This window comes from Ambystoma mexicanum, chromosome 9 (genome assembly GCF_040938575.1).
Source record: "Ambystoma mexicanum isolate Mex_15411 chromosome 9, UKY_AmexF1_1, whole genome shotgun sequence".
NCBI lineage: Eukaryota > Metazoa > Chordata > Amphibia > Caudata > Ambystomatidae > Ambystoma > Ambystoma mexicanum.
Genome location: NC_090931.1, coordinates 789,579,062 through 789,604,728, shown reverse-complemented (window position 1 = coordinate 789,604,728; position 25,667 = coordinate 789,579,062). Strand labels below are relative to the sequence as shown.

At 47.8% G+C, this 25,667-nt stretch overlaps 1 protein-coding gene across 2 annotated transcripts in view; it reads right to left on the bottom strand.

Moving 5' to 3' along the window:
- Nucleotides 1-1,786: 1,786 nt before the first annotated feature.
- Nucleotides 1,787-25,667, bottom strand: part of COQ10B (coenzyme Q10B) — a 262,558-nt gene continuing 238,677 nt past the window's right edge. For both annotated transcript variants that reach the window (XM_069615733.1, XM_069615734.1), the window contains one exon: nucleotides 1,787-3,268. In XM_069615733.1, the coding sequence (XP_069471834.1) occupies nucleotides 3,101-3,268 (168 nt within the window). In that variant the 3' untranslated portion in view covers nucleotides 1,787-3,100. The remainder of the gene's footprint in view (nucleotides 3,269-25,667) is intronic.

Below are 25,667 nucleotides of genomic sequence, written 5' to 3'. Positions count from 1 at the left end.
CTTCTTCAAACCAGAGGTACTGTTTAGGCTTGGGGTACCTACCACATTGTCTTTTAGCTGTACTTTTCTCAGTTGAAATTTTCAGTGGATTATTTTTTTATAATTGATTCTAACGGTTTCTCACAGGTTTAACAGCTTGTGACCCTACAACTCATTTTCTACAAACTCCAACTTTGTGCAAGACGTTGATTCTAAGAAGTGCCTCAGCTCAATAGACTTTCATATTGACTTTGGCTGTCCTGGCTCCCTGCAGACTCTTCTAGCCCACTGACTTTGATATTGTCCCCTCCCCGCCCCCACCATAGGTGGTAACTTGTTTTATACTACTGTTGGGAAAGGCGTGTCTAGATTCCATTGGAAGAATTAAGTGTCCTCACATATACTGAGAGCCTGTTTAACCTTTTTCCTTCCCTAACCCTTTCCGCAACCTCAGAACCTGTATATAAATGCCATTACTGTTTGTGATTGAAGTTACACCAGGGTGTAGGAATTGTTTAAGAAGCATATCCAAAGATTACTCACTAAATTGTTCCAATTCTGAAAAGTATTTTAAAAGTAGATTTACATGGTTACACACATTGCCTTTTTAAAGAATGCTCATTTACAACTTGATGCACCATTTATAACTGAAACCTTGAGTGCAAGTGTTACTTGGTTATTTGCAACAACGAATTTCATTGCTACAGCTCTACAGCACACATGTAGCCCCCTCTTGCTCAGTCACACTAACAACTTTTGTAGTACAGACCTATACCAAAAGGTGGATTACCTAATACCAAGCAGATAAGTGTTGTGTAGTCTCACACAGTGTACTGCACCAATTCTTACCCAACAGGGACTGCTCGCCGGTGGAAGGCTTCTGGCTGGAAGTCAGGTCGAAACTGAAGGACATAGTGGGCAGAGACATTCCACAAGACCCCAGAATATGTATGCTAGGCCTGCATAACTCACTTAAACATGCACGGCAGCGGAAGTCAAGCGGGTAGCGCACCTGCTTCTGGCGGCCAAGCTCTCACATTTATGGAAGCAACCTCAGCCACCAACTACAGGTATGTGGCTCGACAAAGTCTGGAACACCCTTGCCAAAGAAAAACTTACAGCTGATATGAGGACCTCTTCCTGTTCACAATGGTCTGGTCGCCCTTTTTGAACTACGCAGAGAAAGACTTTAACGCCTTAATGTGCCCAACAAGGCTGAGAGCCCTCAACTTGGTTGAAATACCCTAGATTTTATCTGAGTCATAACCACCTACTTACCTTGTCAGATATCTAATGTGTTACATGTGAGCACTAAGGGGGGTCCCATGAAGCTTTGCTTGGAAGTTATGTAAAGGGTCTGTGAAATTACTCACCTTGCTCATAACCTTCATTGCTTACGCTAATTTGTTCCTCGTTATCGTGTCATTCCAGAAACACCCCATCACAACCAGCTACAGAAGGTAGCCACAGGGGAGGCAGTACCTCCGATGTAAAAGCATAATGGTGAAAGTGGCGTCATCAAGCTCTGCAGACTAGGCATGTGTTCCCCTCTTGCCCTCCCCACCCCCTTCAAAAAGAACCTGCTCATAACCAGGGGTGTTTTTCCGGGTCATTAACTAACTGTACAGAGAAAGTTATGCTGTACCATTAAATCCAGTTTACTATAGCATGGCCTTGTCAACTGTCACGGAAGCAATAAAATATGTGCATTTTAAAACTAAAGGTATTCAGCAATTCAGACATTTTTAGACTCGAGCAACATGGATGAAACAATCACTTTCATAATGAAAAACTCCGAAATAAAAGGTAATGCAAGCTGTTTTTATAAGTGACAAAGAAATACTAGACAGACTTCTGAATGCATTTATTGCTTTAAAATCCTCAATCATTTTGTACTTGGCCTTTATAAAATATTTTATGAAAAGTTTGGCTCAGTCAAATGGTTAATCTTTTCTTATACAATAAAAAAAATGGATGCAAAAACTAAACTGGTTTATTTTAGCCCATTAGTGAAAGACAATTCCCTTTAATATCGGAAAATAAGCACCAATGTTTTCTTTTTTTAACTGAGGTTCTGGTCCACTACCAAAGGGATGTCCAAGAGTCGCTGAAAAGTAAGAAAAAACAGACTTGCTAATTTTCAAAGTCAGATGTCACCCACCAATTCTGTGGGGTAGGTAAGAAGTTGCAGTTTAACAGCATATGAAGACTTGAGCAATGTTAAGTGAAACAAAACAGCTCACTTTGTAACGAATATTACTTCATCAAAGCCTGCCATTTTAGCTCACCTGTACTCTGTAATCTCGCCGTTAAATGTAACTAGGAGGCTCAACTAAACCAGGATACACGAAAGAAAAATCAGTACAAAAAGTCTTGAGACTATTCAAGATTATTGGGTTGCTTTGTCCTGCAGTCCATTTTCCATCCAAACTAAACGTCAAGTTTCCGTTCTTCCGTCAATCCATCACGTTCCCAGGAGTGGGTATTCAGAAGCGGTGTAGCCAATACTGCCCCCGCCTGAGCGATGCTCGGACTGTACCACCACAGGGCCAGGTCAGTGCACGAAGAAAATCAGATGCATGGTCACAAACCCAAACAAATATACTTAATAAATAGGAGCACGTTAAGAACCTAACTTCTAATAACTTAAAAAAAGTATATTACATATTGCAAATTAGTACATTATGAAGTAGATAAATATTATTACAAAGAACTCGCCTAACTACTGTAACAGAGGCAGTGATTTTCTTAATAAGAATTCAAGTGACCAGCCAAATTTCAGACTTGGCAAAATTGTAAAGAGGCATTTTCAGTTTGTCAAACTCAGTAGCTGCCACTCACTTTACAACTGCATTTACCAAGCCAATGCAGTGCTGCTATACACCTATACAATAAGACATGTAAAAAGTCAGAGCTAAAATATTCACCTATGTACATGATGTATAATTTATTTATAAGTGTGCGTTTTACATACCCTGCTGAGCTATAAACAAGCCATAAAACAAATTAAAAAAAAAAAAGTACCCCACAAGGTGTTGAAGCCAGAGGAAAAAAGCAGAATATAAATACAGTATTTAGAGTAGCTTGTCCACAAAGCCAAGCTGTGTGGTCCGTCCCATCTTCACGTTTGGTGAACTTCATGAAGCATTAGTTCGCGTGGAATTGTAGTTTCAGGCCCATATAGATGCGATGCTCTTCTTTCAAAGGCAGCCACCATCTGTTTAACAACCTCATCAAAAAATACTGTAGACAGCTGAGAATGTATCAGTGAACGAAATTCAAAAGAAACCTGTTCAATAAAAGAGAAAGGGTGAGCTCCAGCACACATTTCACAGTATATATTCACAGGTGAGCTAAAGCAAGTGTTACAAAAACAACCAAAGCTACTTAATAGCAACACCACGCATTGTAAGGTTAGGGCTACAGTATAAATTAGCTTACAGCACAATAGTTACCAGTTGCCACTTTTTGGGGCTATAACAGATTAAACTTTAAAGGGGGACTCCACCCGCCAAAAAAATAAAAATAAAAAAAATCAGGGCCACGTGACAGAAACGCAACAAACATTTTATTTTTTATTGTTGACCCTCAAAGGTTTTTGAAACGGAAGAGGAGTAAACCATTTAGTGGCGTTCTCTTGGTTTGCTTGCCATCGTCTAGAAAAGCACTTGCTGGGAAACATGATACATGTAATCCTTAATTTGAGCAAGCGATAATCCAGCCTAATCTCGTGTTGTGGGGCAGTGCATGTGCCCGGTCTATTAAGGTGCACAAGTAAGGCAACGCTATGAATGTATTAGTATGGGTCCCTGCGCACCCACATGGCAAAGCATTAAACAGACAACTCCAACATGGAGATTACCGGTTTAGTAAACTCCATTGCACAACAGAAATGGATAGAATGCAATTATGAGTTTTTGGTTTTGAGCTATAGCTTTAATCAGCACATATAATCAAACCTTCATACCATTTTAATAAAGGAGAATTTCTAAAAGTTCTGTACAACCCGAGTTGCCAACACTAGGTTATTAAATTACCAGCTAACCCTGTTCGTGGACATTCCATTTCAGAGAACTACTAAGGTGTATAGTTAAGGCATTCTTCTGAAACAGGACTTGAAGTTTCACATTTTTAGTATTGAACCCCATACTTCTAAATGCCAAAGAAATTGACACAGAACTCAGATACAGTGATATACGTTCCTTGACAGAACAAAGTAATTACAAGTGTTTCAGAAATGACTTGCTATTCAAAAATGTGTAACATTATTGTAATCTGGTAGAAGATATTAGAACTTTCTCATTTGAATGGCAGCCACCCTGTTTTACCAAAGTACTGACTAATCCCACATTGTGAACCATTCTGTGTTGCAGAAGCAGCAATGGTGTATTGGAGCATAATTGCGTTTTACATGCAGTCTATCATTGTAATGACATATGCCATCTTTTCTTTCCTTGAGCACCTGTGGCAAAGCTCATTTTTTGCTCGTGCCACTTAATGAGCACAAGGGCGTTATGCTATTGTAATTTATACCACGTACCGCTGTCATTGTCATGGTCTCCAGGCGCTCTGGAGGATCTGAAATGGGAGGGCTGGCTTTGTGGGATTGAGAGGGAAAAGCACAAGAAAGTTGATGTGTTGTTGGTAGCTTAAGTTAGGAAGTCAGTAACTGTACTGGTTTGTTTCTAGTTGGTAGTCATGTTCTGGTGTATGAGAGTGCATGGGGCGGTTTGTTTGCAATTGGTTTAGTTTCTTGTTGGGTATTGCGTAGTGTGTGTGTGTTAGGCAAAGTATGTATGCAGTACCCTTTGGGACCACTACACACAACTAGGACTACAGGTGTAAGCAAACCAACCTTTGGTATAAGTCTGTACTACACAGTTTTGGTAGCGGAGCTAAGCATATCTCAAAAGGGGAATGTGAGCAGTAATGATGTTACACAGAGGTCTACAATTACAAGTGGTCAAGGAAACTCTTACACTCAAGGTTTCTTTAATACTTCTTGATTTATCTGTCTGCTATAAAACATTTATAAGGCGGCAATATAATCACACACAAATATACTTCAATACTATTTCAGAATACTTTTCAAGAGGAGTAAAAGGCAAAGATTATTAGAACATGAAAGGTTACAATTATTCTTAGACAGTGCAAATACTTTGAGTTCACCAGAAGAGTCAATTCAATAGGCTAGGCCAAAGTCAATGGGCTAAAGTCTTGGATAGGATAAAGTGGTTCTGGTAATTAAACAGTAAAGTCTCTGCACAAGTTCTTGGAAGTAGTTTGTAAAAAGAAGAATCATATGTTGGGTCATAAGCTGATTAGGCCGGCGAGTTGCAACGTTTCAAGCACTTTCACCACGATAGTCAAGTACTCAGTCTGATTTCACAGTACCTCACAAATGAAGAAAAAGATGCAGCTGAAGACTTCCGTTCCTGCAGATCTCGCTGTTCCTGTGCCTCAGTCGTGGGGACAAGAGAGGCCGACGGGAGACTCCTGCATTGCACTGGGACTGGCAAAAAGCTGGCACTTGGCAAACTTAAATTCCGGTGGCTGTAAGTAACGCACACAAACTGGTGTCCCTCTCCCTGGTTATGAGGTTTCCTGCAGCACTATGAGGAAAATGCAACCGGCTCCGAGTTTGGTATCCAGGTGGCTTACTGTCGAGTTGATTTGTCCCACCAACTCAAAGGGTCGTCCTTGTAGGGGCTTCTCTGTCGATGCAAACTTGGTGATTCGGACTGGTCGCAGGCCTTCATCTGGCAAACCAACGGTCCAGGAGTTGCAGCAGTCCTTTTCAGGCTTTTCTTGGGTCCCTTCGTTCCAGTGGTCGACTGCCTTCCAAGACAATAGACTTGCCTTTTATTCAGTTCTCTCCCATTAATTCCAGCCTAGCCGTCACTCGCCCAGAAGGGTGGCTGTCCTTGCCAGACAATCAGCAAGCCAATCACCACAGAGTGCATTTGGGTCTCCTAGGACACTAAGCACCGGGCGTTTCATGCACCTCCCTCACTTCCTGCCCACCCCAGACACTCAGGCGCTGGAGGAGAGCTTCACTCCTGAAGCCCGCTAAAGGCGAATGAACAAAGAGACCAAACCTGGTTTGGTGCGCAGAGCAAAACTCTAGAAGGACCCTTTCCACAAAGAAATGGTGAAAAAAGAAGACCGGGACCTGTTTTTACAGAGGGGCTCAGATACCATCTTGAAAAACATAGCTCCTGCGATTTAACACTACCGGAGCTCGCGGTCGGGAAAAATCATGGTAGTTTGTTGTAAAACCACTGCCACTAGCCATTCTGAGATGAAAGGGTAGCATTTGACTGCTACATGAGTTTCTAGACAAAGGGCATACTAAGTAACCCCCCAGCACTCTTTTGTAATATAGGACGTGCTCGGTCTGGAATTTAAAAGACTAGTGTGCAGTTGTGGTGATTTTAGGTATTTGCTGAGGTAGAGGGAGTGTTATATTCTGTTTGAGGGTGAGTGTGCAGGGTATTGGAGAGTTTAGTAGGGTTAGTGGACAATTGCATCACAAAATTCAGTGCACAGGCTGTACTCAAAATTCATCAAACATCAAGACAGTGGCTATACCAAAAATAAAAATTCAGTACAGTTGCTACATTCAAATAAGAAGCTATATTTAACCCATTGGCTGTAACTAGGAAGCACCAAAATTCTATGACGTGGCTAACGTTGGAGCACAGCAAGATTCAACAATGGTAAGATTCGAGTGGTAGTAATAGACTAAGTAGTGGCAGGATTTCAGAAGCAAAGTACTGGCCGTGCTCCCAATTCCGCCGCAATAATGCCTGTCGATGATATGACATAGAACGGCTGTGTAGGGCAAACTGGTGATGGGGTGCCCTTTGCCTAGAACCTTAGCCCCTGGTACGATATCAACCAGGCCAGAGTATAGAAAATTAGTCCTAACAATTTGAAGCAACAGTTTGCGGGCCTTCAAATCCAGCATAGGACAGCAGCTCCCTGCTTGAATAAGGCTACATTTCTGGAGGCATATTAGCTTTCTTCTGCCAGACTCTGCAGATGTCACGTCTTCAGAAAGCATATCTCCAATCTCCAGTCTGGCCCACCTCAATAGGTGGATGGTGATGGGGGAAATTGTTAGGGAGAATTCTCATTTCTGTGCCAATTCCCTTCAACCTTAGAGACCCCTAGCTCTTTTGCTGGACTTGGGACATTTTAATTTTTAACCCTGGAGTGAGTAAGACTTTCTCACCAAGTGTTTTTTTTTTTACCAGATTTGGATGTTGTGTTTTTACTGTTTTTGGAGTCTGACAAACTCCATAGGCATCTGCTTTTTGTATGGTGACACCGCACCTTCAGTGCAGTGTCACCGAGAAATCATCTTAAGGTTTGAATACCTTTTCTTGGGTGAACTACAGTTCCCAAGAATAGTAAAGTGAAATTGACTTTACTTACCTTTTCTCTTTGTAGGTCCAGCACGCAGCATTTTACGTGGAGTGCTGGGGGGCTACTCAATAGCCCCTTATTCTACTTTCTCATGTAACATTTTTAGGTTAGCCCTGAAAAAGATGGGAACCATTAAAATCTCTAACTGGACACTGGAAAAACAATGAAAAAGACCAGAACTGAAAAAAAATGGGAGAATTGAATCTTTAAGACATTTTGAAATAATTAAGACAAACGAATATAAGTATGCAGTAGAAATACATATATGTATCCTTTTTTTTACATTCTGTGGATAGAGAAACTAAATAAAAATCTTTTTTCATCTATGAAGCAGTTTTAAAGGAACTGCGAGTACCTCACAAGAGGGCGAACCTCAACTCATAATAAAATATTTGACAAAAATATCCCCTACAGAACCGACCAACCTGAGTTTTCTAATGTGTGAATACATAAGGGTACACTCAGGTATGAGGCCCCCCCCTCGGTCCTTTCGTGTTATTTGATCCAAGAAACACATCAGATCTATAGACTGTCACAAATGACTATGGCTGTCCTGGTTCCCTGAAGGCACTCTTCTAGTCCATTGACTTTGATCTGGTTTGTCCCCCGTAGGTGGTAGCTTGTTGTATACTAATACTGCTGGGAAAGGCTCATCTAAACTTCATTGGAGGGTTTGGTTGTCCTCAGTTAAAAACTGTTCTAACCTTTTTATTTCCCAACCTTTCCATTCTACAACCTCAGAATCTGCAACATTTACTAGTGGGATACATAAATTCCAAACTGTCCTTGTGATTGAAGTCACCCAAGGGTGTAGGAATTGTGTAAGGAGCATATCCAAAGATTATCCACCAACTTGTCTCGACTCTGAAAAGTAATTTTAAAGTCCATTTACATTGTTTCAACAAATTGCCTTTTTAAACAATGCTTAGTTATTGGACATGAATTTTAAATACTTGAGTAGAAGTGTTACATGTATTGACAAATTTCATTTGTACAGCTCTACAGCTCACATTTACTTCGCTTGAGATAGGCCTGGCTGCTCAGTTACACTAACTTGTGTAGTACAGACCTATACCAAAAGGTGGGTTACCCAATACCAAGCAGATACGTCTTGTGTAGTCTCACACATTGTGACTGCACCAATTCTTACCCAACCTCAAGGGGGATGGGAGGGGACTGAGGCGTGGTCCTCCAGCACATTTCTGCCAGTGTCTTCATGGCCCCACACAGATTGGCTGCCTTCTGACTAGTGCCTACTTCTCCAAATAAATCTCGCCAACCCATGGCTAAGTTGTAGCCGTATTAAAACACCACTATATCTTGACGTGTTGGTTTGATTTGGTTTACTGGGGATATACTGATGGAAGGGGCAGCAGCCTCTGAAGCACAAACTACTCGCCAACTGTCTGGCCTTTACCAGGCACATTGCCTTGCTGAAGATTTGCCACAATCCAGCTCGCCCACTTGCCTCCGTTCCTGGCCTGTGGTTTTCCTGCCACAGTGCAGAAACTTTGTGACTAGTCTTCAAACATGTGAGTGCATCATTGCTTGACAATTCTGGATGTCCCAAATCTTTAGTCCATCATTTGTAGACTACATTGTGGTTAACATGAAACATGCCAAATTTGCTTTTTAATTCCATTGCATTCAGTTGCAGTTGATGGCCTTAATGAACATTTTTCTTATCTTGCTAGTTCTAACTTTGTATGGCAGGGTAGTCCATACACGCTGAGCTCAAAAGGAGTCCCTCACCCCCGCCAGTCCGGGCCGCCGCCCCCTTCCTAATGTTTCAATTAGGTGTTAACTTCTCCAATCCCAGACCTGGCGGCACCATCAGGCTTGATTGTCTGCTGCCTGAATGTCTACCAGTGTATGTGCCAAGCCCACTGGTTTAACGAGAACAAAAGGTGACTTTCTACCACTGCATAATAGGCTGTTGCCCTTCTCGTCCTGGCATGGTCGGTGGGGTTACACTGATGTGAGCTGCAGAGGCATCTTCAGCGCTGGAGGTTAGGCTTGGCCCCGATTCCTAAGACCCAACCCCATCTTGTTTACTTCAGACAATTCCCATCTTGTGACTGTGCTTTTAGATCAGACTTCAATCGCCCTGTGGAGGCTATAGCAACTGGGAAGCCCTCAGAATTCCCTGGCACTCGCCAATGATCGCATTGTCTCCAGCACCTAGTGGGGCCAGAGTGCAGAAGCATAAAACTGGCTCTTGTCCACATAAGCACTAGCTTGCACTTCTTTGTTTGCACAGGAGGCCATTTTGGTACCCCAATTCATGAATCTATCTGCATGGCAGCATAGGTGAGTGCTCATTGTGCCACTGACCCTCCTGGTCGTCCTTGATTTCTGGTGGCATATTTTGTTTGAGCCCCCCAGGGCCTGTGTGCAGCGTTGCTGCTGCTTCCCCTTCCGTGTTTTCTCCTTCCATTTCCCTTGCTCCTCCCAGCCCTCCCTCCTCCCAGGATTGTGTTTTTTTGTTATTTGTTTTGAAGCCCCGTGTGCAGCGTCGCTTCGGCTTTCCCTTACGTGTTTTCTTCCTCCATTCCCCTCCCTGCTCCCGCCTCCCAGGCCTCCCTCCTCCCGTGATTGTGGTTTATTTTTGTTTGTTTTGAGCCCCCAGGCTCCGTCTGCAGGGTCACTTCAGCTGCCCCCTTCCGTGTTCTTTCCCTCCATTCCCCTCCCTCCTCCTGGGATTGGTGGGTTCACTGTTTGCTGGCCTAGTCGCTGGGTAGTGTGTACGGCTCTCCTGGCAGCCTAGTTGAGTGCTCATTGTGCCACTGACCTTCTTGATTTCTGGTGGCATATTTTGTTCGAGCCCCAGGCCCAGTGTGCAGCATTGCTGCTGCTTCCCCTTCCGTGTTTTCTCCTTCCATGCCCCTCCCTCCCGTGATTGGTGGGTTCCCTGCTCTTAACTGACCTCCCAGGGCAGACATCTGCCCGGCAGCCCCAGCTGCTAAGGGCCCCAAGGCAAAGGGGTGGCATCAACAGAAGGGGCTCCAGCCAATGTCTGCAGGGGAAGCCAGTGGCCAGATGTCAACCAGCAGCGACTATTAAGGTAGGAGTGGCCCGGGTGAAGAATAGAATCTCACTCTACCCTGCAAACCTGTCCATATAGCAGACTCAAACTTCGGTGTGTTTTTCTCCTGTTTTTAAAATTGAATTGTCGTTCTGTGGCCTTGCCTCCAGCAAAGCACTCACTTAGTGAACCTCTTTACCACTACCTAAGTGCCCGTCTTGTCCAATCGTCTACATGTCTCATCTGCTTGCACCCGGACTGTCTCCTTCCCTAGTGTTCTCCTCTACCCCTGTACCCTCCTACTCTATGGTGCTCTCTGTCCCTCCTATCTCCCATCTGGATAGGAATGTGGATGTTGGCAGTTCCGCACTTGGTTAGAGTTGTAAACATTAGTTTAGTTTGTTTATTTATAGAGCGCGTCCGAACCCTCAGGTAGCTGGGCGCATAATCATGTGGACAACATAGTTACATATCGTTGCGCGCAGCAAAAAGAAAGAGTACATACATTCATTGGTACAGTATGTGGCATGAAATAAATACAGTAGATAATTACCAGGTTACTCAGCGTAGTGAGCACCTTACTCCTAGTCCATAGTCCCCTTTCCTCCATACTTATGGGACATCTCTCTGTCCTGTGGGACAGGACCGGAGCACTTTTGTAAAAAGCATCAATTTTTTTTTTTCTTCAAAAATGCGTCCCTCTTTCCTGCGCGGGGCCCAGCACGCGGCCGTAACCTCGCCCACCTTGGCTCCGCTCCGCGCATCGCCGATCAGTCATTTTCTATCGCAGGGTCCAAGACCCATTAGCAATAACAGAGGAACCTTATTAGAGGGGACAGCGGGCGGGCGAATGGAGGAAAGGGGCCTATGGACTAGGAGTAAGGTGGTCACTACGGTGAGTAACCTGGTAATACTCCTACGTCCCGTCCCCTTTCCTCCATACTTATGGGATATTCCCAAGCACTCGTTACAGGAACTATGGGTGGATGGAAATACCCCTTACTGAAACAGGTTCTTCAGCACAGCCTGGCCGAACTGAGCATCAGCCCTAGAGCTCATATCGAGGCAGTAATGCTTACAGAAATCAGAAGGGGAGGCCCAAGTAGCCGCTCTAGCTATGGACTCCCAGGGAGCATACTTCTGAAAAGCAACCGCAGCTGCCTTGCCTCGCACCAATGTGCATGGATATCCTTAGGAGGTTTCAGCTTTTGGATGGTGAAAGATTCCGTGATACAGGCAGCAATCCATCTTGAAATGGATGCCTTAGACGCCGGCCTGCCCTGGGGTTTACCGAAGGTCACAAACAGTTGGGAAGAGCTCCAAAGCTCGGCAGTCCTGTTCAGGTAGAACTTAAGACCTCTTTGGACATCCAGGCAGTGATGAACCCTTTCCGCCTCCGAGGCAGGGTTCGGAAAAAAGACCGGAAGGGAAAATCGACTGATTCAGATAGAATTCGGTCACTACCTTTGGTAGGAAAGCTGGGTTCGTCCGAAGGACTACCTTGTCCCTGTGAAAGACCAAGAAAGGATGCTCCAACGACAATGCCTGGAGCTCACTCACTCTCCTCGCTGACGTAACGGCGACCAGAAAGGACACTTTCCAGGACATGTACTTGAGGTCAACCGTAGCCATTGGCTCAAAGGGTTTATGGCACAGCGCCGTCAGGACTACATTTAGGTCCCAAGGCGGGTGCACACTACGAACCAGAGGGTAGAGGCGTGTCAAACCAGCAAAATGTCTCTTCACCACCGGGTTAACGAATAAGAACAGTCTGTAGAGAGGTAGGTGGCAATCGCCTAGAGAAGTCCTGCAGGACAAGACATGTACCCCTGACTCTGCTAGGGAGGAGACAAAGGACAGCACTGTCAATCGTCACCACCCTCGGGTCCAATTCTTTCTCCAAACACCAATGACAGAACCTGAGCCATTTACTCTTATATGGGGATCTGGTCGAGGGTTTCCTGGCTGCCTGGATAATGCGCATGGTATCCGCAGACAAACCCAAAGGCTCTAGAGCCGTGAACTCAGGCACCATGCCGCCAAGTTAAATGATTGTGGGGAGGGGTGCCACATCTGCTATCTGCTGTTCCCCTTGGTGAAGAAGATCGGGAGTTACTGGTAACCTGATCGGCGGACACACCAACAGGTGTTGAAGTTCTGAGAACCAAAACCTGGCCGGCCACCACGGAGCTATCAGTAGAAGAGAACAGTTGACAGAACTCTTCAACTTCCAAATTGCTCGATGAACCAGAGGAAGAGGCGGGAAGGCGTAAGCTCTCATGTTGTGCCATGGGATCTCAAGTGCATCCCCCAGAGAGGAGGCTCCCAGCCCCCCTCTGGAGGCGTACTGAGGAAGCTTCTCGTTTACTGCCGTGGCGAAGAGGTCCACCTCCGGTGTGCCCCAACGCGAGAAAATCCATGAGAGGATCTCCGCCTTCAACTCCCACTCATAGCTGACCACTGTCCGCCGGCTGAGGGCATCCGCGGTGACATTCAGCCGGCCCGGGATGTGCACTGCAAGCAGCCAAACCCCATGAAGCACGGCCCACTCCCAAATCTGAATGGACAGATCCACGAGAGGGGGAGACTTCGTTCCCCCTTGCTTGTTTATGTAGTACAGCGACACCGCATTGTCTGTTCTTATGCGGACCACCTTGTGGACAATGAGAGGTCTGAACGCCTTGAGCGCCAGAAAAATCGCCAGAAGCTCTAATTGATTTATGTGCAGGAGCTTGTCCTGAGGTGACCAGAGGTCCGAGACCTGAAGAAGATCTAACGTCGCACCCCACCCGAAAAGGGAGGAGTCTGTCGTGATCGTCACCATGGGGGCTGGGTCCTGGAACCCCCACGCCCACTGACAGGTTGCTGAGAGATGACCACCAGTCCAGGTCCACTCATGGAATCCGGAATCATTATCCGTTTGGAATCCGGGTCCACAGCCGGATGCCAGGAACTCCTAAGAGCCATCTGGGTCCGTCTCATTTTGAGACGAGCAAGAGGGAGAGCCAGTACACACGAGGGCATGAGGCCCAGAAGCCTCTGGAACCACCAGGCCGACATGCTCTCCGACTGCGTAAACATCGGACACGTGGCCAACAGATCCGCCATTCTGTCCCCGGTCAGATACACTCGGCAGTCTATCGTGTTCCAACGAAAACCCAGGAAAGTCAGGTCCTGTGAGACAGTCATGGAGGATTTCCGCCAGTTCACCGACAGCCCAAGATGGAACAGAAGCTGAAGGAGAGACTGGAGGTTGCCTGCTGCTGCCGCCAACGGGCAAGGGCTGCGTAGGAGCCAGTCGTCCAAATAGGGATACACATGGATACCCTGGAGACGAAGATGGGCTGCGATCACCGACATCTTTGTGAAGACACGCGGCGCCGAACTGAGGCCAAAAGGAAGCATCCGAAACTGGAAGTGCTCCTCTCCCAAAGAGAAACGGAGGTATCTCCTGTGTGGGTTCCAAATCAGGATATGCATGTACGCATCCTGAAGATCCACCACGCTGAGCCAATCGCCCGCAACGAGGAGCGAATCTGGCCGGGCGTGATCATCTTGAATTTCTCTTGGGGTAAGGAAAGATTGAACTGGGAAAGGTCTAAGATGGTGCGCAGGCCAGCCTGGTTGGGTTTGGGCACGGTAAACAGCCGGGAGTAGAAGCCCTCCCCTCGCTCCCCAAGGGGAACGGGTTCCACAGCTCTGAGGAGCACAAGTTTCTGAACCTCGGCCTTGAGGGAGGGTGAGCCCGACAGCTGAAAAGGAGGGCTGAGGGGTGGGGTAGGGGGTAAAGGTAAGCGGAAGCCCGCTCGAGCGACTGACAAGACGCATCTGTCTTCTGTGATGGTCTGCCACGCCTCCCAATGAGACGCAATGCGTCCTCCCACCAGGGTCTCTTGCGAGCACGGAAAACACTCATTTGGCAGGTTTATTGGTGGCGGTGCCACCTGAACCCGATTAGGAGGCTGAGGAGAGGGAGAAATACCACATACGCTGTTGTCTACGGCGGTTATTCCCCGCAGCAGTATCCACTCTGCAATTTTTGCGGTCGAGGAAGCCCCTAAAACCAGAGGAAGGTCGACCTTGCAACAACGCCCTTTGAGTCTTGAAGGGAGGCTTAACCAGAACAGATAATGATTTGGCCGTCTGAGTGCTGTCTTTGGTTTTGGTGAGCTCTACATCGGTAGAAGAGTGAAAAAGCTCCTTAACATCAAATGGAAGGTCCAGGACCTTGTCTTGTACCTCCTTCGAGAACTTCGTGGCATGCAGCCATGCTTGCCGCGAGGTATCAACCCCTAGCATCAGACCCCGAGCCGAGGTGTCTACGTGATGAGCCGCAGCCTCCAGGAGATCCTGGGCCAAGACCCTGGCATCGGAAAGGCCCCCTCTGAAATCCTCCAGCTTCTCGACCGGAATATGCTCCTCAAACTCCGACAGACCTCTCCACATCCGCATGTTAGCTCCCGCCAAAATCAATTCTGCATTGGCCTGCCTGAGCTGCAAGTCCGAATTGGCAAAGATTTTCCTCCCTAGGGAGTCCAGGAGCTTGTCCTCATTTCCCAAGACCTGAGTCGCCGTCGCGGAAGAGGAAGCTGCAGGTCTGGATTGCAACGTGGCCGCAGCCACCACTGTGGAGGAGGGAGGTGGACAAGACGACAAGGCCACTTCTTCCGAGGAATGTAGCCTGTACCTCGCGTCAATCTTTTTATTTACAAAAAGTCCCGAGTGTGGCTTTTCCCAAACTCTCCGGACCTCAGCCAGAACGTCCTTCTGCAAGAACAGGCCGGTACGCTCCAAAGGAGACAAGGTGAATGCCCCAGAAAGTACACCCTCCTGCGGGGTAAGTGCCTCGGGCACCGGAACATCCAAGAAGCTCATCATGTCCAGTACCCGGTCACGGAAAGCTCTGGTAGAGCGGGGCAGGTCCTCGTTGTCCGGATCGCCTTGAGGGTCATCCGACAGGTCCGGCTCTTGCTGAGCCGAGTCAGGCACTGCCTTGTCCATTGGGGACAATGGTGGCACAGGCGGAAGCGCAGGGGTAGGCACCACGGGCAAGGGAGGCACCAGCGGAACCACCGATGGGACGGGTGGAGCCGGAGGCGCGGGTGGACACATCTCCTTGAAAAGCCCCTAGAAATATTCCCTCATGGGGTCGGTGCGCATAAGCGCTTGAAATTTACCAAAAAAGTGTCCGCAGGAGATTGTTTCGGAACCTGCGGAGGCCTCTCATGAGGTGGACAAATCCAGGGACTCAACGGGGAAGGGTGCCACAAAAGGCCCCTCCGCTGACGTATCCACATAAATCAAGGGAGCAGCCCCGCGGGCAACGAAACATTGTGCTGAAGAGGCATCCGGGCATTCCAATCATAAACCGGCTGGTAAGGATGCGCACAAGGGACCTTAGGTTCACCCGAAGGACCGAACCCTACACCAGGGGCCGATGGCATAGTTGTAGGGGGTAGTACCTAAAATGGCCGCCGTGGTCGTGGCGGGAACGGGCGCCATTTTGTCCTCATCTGAGGGGAACTGCGGCACGTGAGGAAGTGAGGCAGGGGTCCCTGTCGATGGATCAGGGGTCTTAATTTTAGCCTTAACGTAAGGAACCTCGGCAGAGCCGGTACTATGAGGCCTGGAATGTTTCTGCGACATACCAACCGCCAACTGAGCCTTCGAAGGAAGAGCCTTGGCACTGTCGGTAAAAGAAGAAACTTTCTTCTTTGCCCCCTCAACAGATCTGGTGTCACCACAAGAGTGGGAACAGTGCGCTGTCACCGACAGGCCCTTGCCCGGCCCCTCAGAACTGTTGGTAGCCTTAGCCTCTGTACAAGGGACCTCGGACCTAGGCCCCGTAGAAGCCTTATCGGCACGGGCCTCGAACATGCATTCGGTAACCTCAAGCCCAGCCAAGACCTCGGGGCGTACCCCGGTTTTGTTTTTGAGGGAAGCCGAAAGAACGGCCTCAGAGCAAGCTCCGGTACCCCACGACTCAGTAGAACTGGGTCTACACACAGCCCTCACAGGAGGGGCCTCGGAGTGTACTCCGGTGATCACAGGCCCCTTACGGAGACTCCTCGGAGAAAACTCTGGTAGAATTATTAGGCCCGACAGGCACCTCAGGGCGAACCCCGGTAACGGAGCGATCAACGCCCCTCCCGGCTCGAGAGGAACCTGGGAAGGTATCCCCCGGCCGGGGCGCTCTGAAAATCAAAGAACTTACCGGGCGTTTTTTCTTCTCGTCGATGAACGCCTGAAAATGCGAAGGAGTCCGTCCGAACACCTCCTCCCACCGCTCCAACCAACGTTGAAGAGCCCGGACCGAAAGGGAGTCACAGTAAAAACAGGAGTCCCAACGGTGTTCCGGACCAAAACACTCTAAACAAAGAGGATGGGGATCCGCCCTCGCGAAGCGACAGTGACACGATGAACAGTCTGCAAAATCTAGTTTGAAAGACAGACTAGTAAATGCTTGCGAGAGCCAGAGAGGGGAAAAACAGGAAGAAAATCTTCTGAGGATGCAAGTGCGCCCGGCCCCGATCGTGCAGAGAAAAGGACTGATGGGCGATGCGCAGGGCGGAGCCAAGGTGGGCGGGGTTACGGCCGCGTGCCGGGCCCCACGGAGGGAAGAGGGACACATTTTTGAAAAAAAATAAAAAAAATAAATGAGGATGGCTTTTTACAAAAGGGCTCCGGTTCCGTCCCACAGGACGAGAGATGTCCCATAAGTATGGAGGAAAGGGGACGGGACGTAGGAGTATATAGGACCTGGTTACATGGTGGTCCGTTACAGGTAAGTTAAGGCATACAGTTGAAATTGGTAGAGTGAAGCGGCCTGGAGGTGGGTAAGTAGCAGAGTGTTAGGCAGAGAGCCAGGATTTCACCATGGCTCTGAATGGCCAGAAGGAAGCTTCTGATGTGATTGCAAGCAGGAGTGTGTTCCAGCATTGTGCTGCGAGAACTGGGAAGCTGCAACCTCCTGCTGTTTTTAGATTGAAATGGGGGACCTTGAGTTGGTGCAAATATGGAATTCTGGTGGGTCTGGTAGTGCTGTGTCTAGAGAATTTGTCAGATAGGTAGCGCAGGGCAGTCAGTGACAGGGACTTGTGTGTAATGAGAAGAGTTCTTAGCTTGATTCTGTCTCGGATTGGGAGCCAGTGGACATCTTTGCTGGCAATGGAGATGTGAGCCTAACGTGGGAGGTTAAGAGCGCATTTTAAGCTATTATTTTGAAGAATCTGGAGTCGGTTCAGATTTTTAGTGGTGGTGCCTAGGAAGAGTGTGTTACAATAGTCTAAATTAGACAGTATCAGTGCTCTGGATAAGGTGAGGCAGCTGGATGAAGATAGAAAAGGTCTACAGGCATTGATAAGTTTTTTTTTTTTTTTTAAACTTTTATTTATTGGCACAAAGGTCAAGACAGGCACAGTTCAAAGTACATAGCAACGGGCTGACAACACAGCCGAACATTCGGCACCACATCATGATCAGGTTATACATCACAAGCTGATGGCAACTGATATCGCGGGGGAGGCGCTGAGAAGCCCAAAGGGAAAGCATAAAACCAATAGAAGAAGCTAGATCACCCGTGGCATGTCGGGCTGTCCTGGTGGGGGAGATGAGGACAGTTCCACCTCATCTCTGCCATTTAAATAGCTGCAAAATTCCGACCATACGTTTTTGGGTCGAGATGTCGGAGGTAGTGAACCAATATATTCCTCTTCGCACAGCTGTGTCCAGGTAAGGGCTTTCAGCCACATCGTAAAAGTGGGAGGATTGTGGCGCTTCCAACATTGCAAAATGCATCTTTTGGCCACCATAATACTTACATTTACAAATTTTGCCATTTTCCTTACATTCTCATCCTCCCATGTACCAAATAGTATGGCAAGTGGCTCCATAGTTACCGGAGAACCAACTATTTCGGAGAGGGCCTCTGTTACGGCCGTCCAGAATGTGTTGAGGGCGGGGCAAGCCCAGAACATGTGTACATGGTCTGCCTCACCGGATTTGCATTTGGGGCACACAGGGGTCTGGGTGCCCGTGAATGACGCCACTCTATACGGTGTGTAATAGAGCCTATTAAGTAGCTTAAATTGTATGCAGCGGAATCTGGCGCTTAGGGAGACCCTTCGTGTGTGTGTGCACATTATGCCCCAGAGCTCGTCTGTGATTTCAACTTCGAGTTCCCTAGCCCAGGCTTCACGCGGTTTAAGGGAGTTGTCCGCAGTGTTATTCAGTTGCATCTTGTACAAGTTAGAAATTATGCTTTTGGCACCTCCGGAATTTGCTATATAATGTATTTCAGGAGAGTCTGGGGGTTCAATAGGGAATGAGGGCCACATCGACCGCACTGCAGCTCTAAGCCTATAATATTGCAGCATTTCGAGTGGAGAATTGGAGTGATCAGGGCGCCATGTTTGGGGGGTGATAAAAACACCATCGGGGAAGAGGTCAGTAAGAGCGTGGTATCCCAGGTTTTCCCAGCATCGTATGAGATTTGGATCGTGTGTGGGGGGGGGAGTCCGGGGAACTGCCACAGGGGAAGCCACTTGTAGTATGGGCGCTGTTCCTGGTCAGAGCCTAGGATGCTCCTCCAGGCCCTAAGTGTAGCGGCCACCGGGTCCGCATGAGTATCTGTTTGGAATGCCCGGTTCAGTAGCAGCGACATAATATTAGTTCCATTTCCCGCTAGTTTCTCAAGTTTTACGTGTATGGGCGGGTTCTGGAGCGTGTACCATGGGAGGCATGGTGGGCCTGTGCCGCATTCCAGTACAGGCGAAGGTCTGGGGCCGTGAAACCCCCTTTGTCGTAGGGCAGCGTCATGTGTTGCCACTTCTTGCGGACCGAGCCTGGGAACCAGAGAAAATGTGCGCACTCCGAGTGGAGCTTTTTGAAGTATTGGATCCCAGGCCAGATCGGCACGTTAGCAAAGACGTACAGGAGTTTGGGGACCACTACCATCTTTATCAGAGAGAGTCTGCCCGCTAGTGATAGAGGTAGGTTGCGCCATTTGGAGAACCTGGAGAAGACTAGGTGGGCCACTGCCTCATAGTTATCTGTCAGTAGGGAGGCCTTGGCTAGTGATAATTGTACCCCGAGATACCCAACCCCACCCGGGGACCAACGTAGAGGGTACCCACAAGACGGTCGTTGGGTTGCCACAGTAAGAGGGAAAATTTCGGACTTAGAGTAGTTGATTGTGAAGCCTGAGAACGTACCTATCTTAGTGATATCACGGATGATCGGGTCTAGATATGTGGAAGGATTCCTGACATACAGGAGCACGTCGTCTGCATATAGAGAGATGATCTCTGGTGCATCCTTCAATCGTATGCCTTTCTTGCTGTGCCGAGCCCGTATATGATCAGCCATGGGTTCTATGGCGAACGCGAAAAGGAGGGGAGAGAATGGGCATCCCTGGCGAGTGCCTCTGTGTAGCGTAAAGGGGGAGGAGGGGACCGAGTTTACAAGAACTCTAGCGCGTGGGTCTGTGTATAGCAGTTTTATGTAAGAGGTCATTTTTGGACCCACACCCATTTTCTCCAGCACGGCCCACAGATATTGCCAGGAGACCATATCAAAAGCCTTTTGGGCATCCAGCGTTACCGCCACCGCGTCCGCGCCTGGGTCAATTCTGGACATCACGTTGAATAGGCGACGGATGTTCAGCGAGGTGGATCTACACGGGATGAAGCCGCACTGGTCCTCATGGATCATATGGGACATGAAAGGGAGAAATCTGTTAGCAATTATCTTAGCAAAGATTTTCGTGTCGGTATTAATAAGGGATAGGGGTCTGTAAGACCCACATTCGTCTGGGGGTTTTCCAGGTTTGGGGAGGACAGTTATTAAAGCTTCTCTAAGGGAGAGGGGGAGACAATTCATACTAAGCGACTCGGCCCAGACCCCGTGTAGCACAGGCGCTAATATCGCCACATGTTCCTGGTAGAACTCAGAAGTGAGCCCATCCGGGCCAGGCGCCTTGTTTTTGGGAAGGGTCGATATCACCTGAACTATCTCCTCCAGGGTAAATGGGGCGTCTAATATTTCCTGGGTGTCTTGGGAGATAAGAGTCATAGGGATGCTCTCAAGGAGATCGTCCAGGTCTTGGGCAGAGTGTTCTGGTTGGGGACCATACAGATTGGCGTAGAAGCTAGTGAAAGTGTCTAGTATGGACTGATCTGACCAGTGCCTCACTCCACTGCCATCTATGATGCTGTCAATGCGGGTCCCACCAGTCTCAGCACGCACTAGCCTGGCCAGGGTTCTACCCAGTCTATCCCCTTCCCCATATCTGCGGGCCGCGACAGGGCGTGTGTGGTATTGTACCTCCCTCATAGCGTGTGACTCAAACTTTTCCAACTCTGATCTGATTGCAGCTAGGATCGTCGGGGACTGAGTGGTCAAATATTCCTGTTCAAGTGCTTTAAGTTTGGTTTCCGAGTTGGTTAAGGCCTGCCTTATAGCCTTCAGGACCCCAGCTTCTCTGGAGATGCACATCCCCCTAATATAAACCTTGAACGCCTCCCACCGAATACCTACGGGTGTATCGGTTGTGTTGTTGTTTTCAAAGAATGTAGTTATATCGGCTAGGATCTCCGCTTTAAAGACGATGTCTGATAGGGCGGTGGATTTGAAGCGCCAGTGGGGTCTTGGCGGCACTGCGTTACCGAGTTGAATCTGTAGGAGTACAGGGGAATGATCAGATAGCGTGCGTGCAAGTATCGTGACATCTGCGACCTTCCCAACCAGTCTGCCAGAGAGTAGAAACAGGTCTATTCTCGAGGAGCTGTCATGCACAGTGGAGTAGAAAGTGTAGTCTCTGTCGTGGGGGTGAAGCGTCCTGCATACATCATGTAAATTGAGAGAATCCATATGTAGGAGGAGACGTTTGGTCGCTCGTGGTGTGGGTCTGCGACTGGTCGTCGTCCTGTCTAGTAAACTGTCCAGTGTTAGGTTCATGTCACCCCCCCATATTATGGGGACGTCTATGTATCTCATGAGTATGTCCGCCACTCCGTCAAAGAACTCGGGGGAGTCAATGTTGGGCGCGTATACGTTGACCAGTAAGCATTCCTCATGGGCCAGGGTGCAATGCAGGATCACATATCTGCCTTCTGCGTCAATATGCGATGAGTGGAGAGTAAAGTGGATAGATTTGTGAATGAGAGTCAGGACCCCTCTAGCTTGGGTGGAGTATTGGGTGAAATATCTGTTGAGACCCCAGGTTTGTGCGATGTTCGCCGATAGGTGTTTAAGGGCGTGTGTTTCTTGTAGTAGGAGAACCTTGACCCCGTGTCGTTGTGCGTAGGCCGCAATCCTAAGGCATTGATAAGTTTGTTAGTGTATGTGTTAGATGAGATGTAGCATTTATTTGTTTTTTCAGTGATAGGGTGGGGTCAAGGTATACACCTAGAGTTTTTAGCTCTTTGGAGACGTTTATGATGTTGCCATCGATGGATAAAGATTGGTACCTAGAGTCCAATTTATTGAGGCAGGCCTGGGAGCCTACGATAAGCAGTTCCGTCATATCGTCATTGAGGCAGAGACTGTGTATAGCCATCCAGGCTTGGATTTCTAGGTAGATTTCGTTAAGCTTTGCAACATCTTCTTCATAGCAACCAGTGAGTGTGATGAGGACCTGGGTGTCGTCTGCGTAGTGTAGCGGACACCCAGATCGTCAAGACGGTCGAAGAGAAGCTTAGTGAAGATGCTGTAAAGTGTGGGAGAAATGCAGGAACCTTGGGGGACTCCACATTGGATTGGTATAGGGTCGGCTGCCGCTGAGGGGGGGCGAAGACCCTAGTCGACCTGTCAGACAAAAATGACTCAATCCAATTGGTGCCTTTCTGTGAGAATGCGGCAGCCGATGAGGTGTTGTGTAAGGATCTGGTGGTCAACCAGGTCGAAGGCAGCGGAGAGATCCAACAGGAGCAAAATGGCCAGTTTGCCCTTGTCTTTGGCTTCATCCATTTGGATTTCTAGATCCAGGAGGCCGGTTTCGGTCCCATGCCTGGGTCTAAAGCCGGATTGTTGCAATCCTAAGAGGTTATTGTCTTCCAAATGTTGTATTTGGAGGTAGCCTACTCTAATATTTTGACTAGGAAAGGGACCATGGTGATGGGTCTGTAATTCGTGGTAATGTTGGGGTCTAGGTTGGGTTTTTTGAGAAGGGGGAGAACCCACGCTTCTTTGAGGTTATTAGGGACTACTGAGTTCTTGAAGGAAGAATTGATCAGTGAGGTGATGAGGGGGGCTAGATCTTTGGTTCCATCTTTGATGACAGAGGCGGGGCATAGGTCACCTTTACAGTTGGATGGTTTAAGGCTAGCGATCATCTTGACTACTTCCCTCTTCGGTGACTGGGGAAAAGTGGAAAGATGGGCAGTTGGGAATGGTGGGGTCTTTTTTGCTGTAGAGTATCTTTGGCGGCAAGGTTGGCTTTTTTGGCTTCTATCTTTGCTTGTAGAAGGGCAATTTTGTTGGAGGGCTAGTTGGATATTATTGCACCATGCCTTATCCTTCGTGCAGTCCTCTGTGGGTGGCAGTGGAGATTCAAGTTCTTAGTATAGAGAATAATTCTTTCATACCAGATTTGGCGTTGTGTATTCTTGTGTTATAAATCTCTTTTTTGGCGTTTAAGATAGCGGATTTGGAGGTGGCGGCAGCTGTAGTGAATTTGTCTTTAGTGGAGAGAGATGGGGCTTTTCTCCAGCTAGTTTCCGCCGCTCTTTTGATGTTGCGGAGAGCATTTAGTTCTGCTGAGAACCATTTGTTGGTGTGGGCAATGGGTTTGGGTTTACGTTGTTGGAGTGGCGCTATCTGGTTGAGGGCTAGTTCCAATGTGTTGTTGTATAGGTCTACCAGGGTAGACTGGTTGTCATTCTGCGTGGGAAGGTTGGCTTTAGTAATGGGCATGAGAAGTGGTCTAAGGTTTTCCATGGTGATGTTGCGATTGTTTCTAGAGATTATGTGTGGTGTCCTAGGAGGCAGTGTCGTATTGGGTACAGTTCTGGGTAGAGAGAAGGTGATAAGGTGATGGTCGGTCCAAGCACAAGGTGTGATGTCTGTCAGTGAGAGGTTGCAGTTGGCATCTGCCAGCCAGTCTAGGGATCTGCCTTTTATATGTGTAGGTTTGTTAATGTGTTGAGTGAGGCCTAAGTGAACAATGGTGTCATTGAGAGAGGTGGCGTGATTGTCGATAGGGTCATTGAGTCCTAGGTTAAAGTCACCCATGATGATGATGATGATTTGTGATTTGGGTTTAGTGTTCGTGGCGAGTAGGAGAGAGAGAGAGATATCCTCTTCAAAAGGTGGATAGGGCGCCTGGGGGTCTATATATAATGTGTGGGAGGATGGTTTGGGTGTCTGATAATGGGAGTTTGATGGAGAGGAGTTCAGCTGAAGGTAAGGTTGAGTTAGTTGCTTATCTGATGTTTAGGTTAGTTTTAGCAATAATAGCCACACCTCCTCCTTTCCCGTTTTTTCTGTCAGCACGGAAAATGTTGTAGTTATCCGGGATGGCTAAAGCTAAAGTAGGACCAGCTGCTAAGTGGAGCCACGTCACTGGATGGCGATGAAGTCGAGGTGGTTAGCAGAGATAATGTCTGCAACATCTGTGGCGTGGGCTACCAGGGAGCGGGCATTAATGAGAGCACCCTTTATGGGAATGGAAGTAGGGTTGACTTTCGAGGGTGGAGGAATATGGGGAGGTGTGATGTTTTGGCTCGCTGTGGAGACGATATGTATTAGCCTGCACCTGACGGAATTTTGAATGATCGCAATTGCCACACCTGGTTAGAATTGTGAATGTTAGCAATGCCACACCTAATTAAAATTGAACATTAACCTGCGCCAGACCAGACAGAATTTTGAATGTTAGCAAACGCCTCACCTACCTAGAATTGTGAACATTAGCCTGTGCCAGAGAAGATCTAGAAGCAACACGAATGCTAATTGCCACACTTGGTTACATTTTGTCGAATATTAACAAAAAACACTTTTAGATACAACTACGAACATTAGCCTGCGACAGACCCAGATGGAATTGTGAATGCTAGCAAACGCCACACTTAGCTAGAGTTGTGAACATTGTCCTGCATCACAGCTAAACATAATAGTAAATTGTCGGGAAGTGCCACACTTAGATGAAGAACTAATATCAGTAACTTCAACTTAGTAATTGTTCCTGCTGCAATGGCTCAGAATCCCACGCAAACACTCCCATCCCATATCATATCATTACGCTTACTCTCTACTCTATATCACACAATTCGAATGCAACAATACCCCTGATCAATTCGGCATAGCTGTTCACATACGAACTTTCCCCCATTATCACCTCATCACTAATAAAATGCAGCTATTCCATGAATTTCCGTCCTAGCTGCTCACATAAGCATCCTACAGGCGTAACACAGCCAGAACCCAGTCTGGTTGTCCACCCACCAGACTGAACACATTCAACTGACATCTTCACGCAAGGCTAGGATGCACCTACCATCTGGCAAATACATCCGCTGCACACAACTGGTACACCCACGCAACCTTCGACACTTTCTCAATCTCTCTACTGACCTGGACTTCGGTCCCCAGAGGGCGTTCAACCTACCAGCGCTTTGAGATCATACCAATAATATATATAAATGCCAAATATATTGCCACTCTAAACTCTCCCTCGGCTGTCAAACACTCCTGACACAGGCTGCCTCCTGGAGGAATCTCTCACACACACACACTGTCATGCGCCGTCTCACGTGGACATTATGGTCCAGGGTGTGGCTTGGGGGCTGCTTCTTGCCTTCCCGTTCTCCGGGACCTCTCGTTTTCCCTCTCCTCCTTTCTCTCCTTTCTGGTTCTGTCTCCGTTCTGTTTACCCTCGCTGGCCGTCATTATCGGCTGCCTCTCGGTTCCTTCGGAGCCCGCCTTCCACCCGGAATCTTTACGACGGACCTCCGCTGTTGCTGTTCCACCTCTGGGTTTTTTTTTGTGCCGGACGGCTTTTTCCCCAGTTTGTCCCTCTCGGAAGAGGGGCCGCAGGTAGTGCTATTCACAGCAATACACTGTGGCTTCCTTTCGTGAGAAAGACACTTTCTCAGAAAAAAAAGAAAGAAGAAGGATTATTGTGCTAGAAGACCACAGATGATATCTATTCAAAACCAATCTTCAGGTGAGGAGGCGGAAAGGGGAGAAAGGTTAAGGGTGGAGAATGAACCTTCTCAGAGGGCTGACAGTTTGC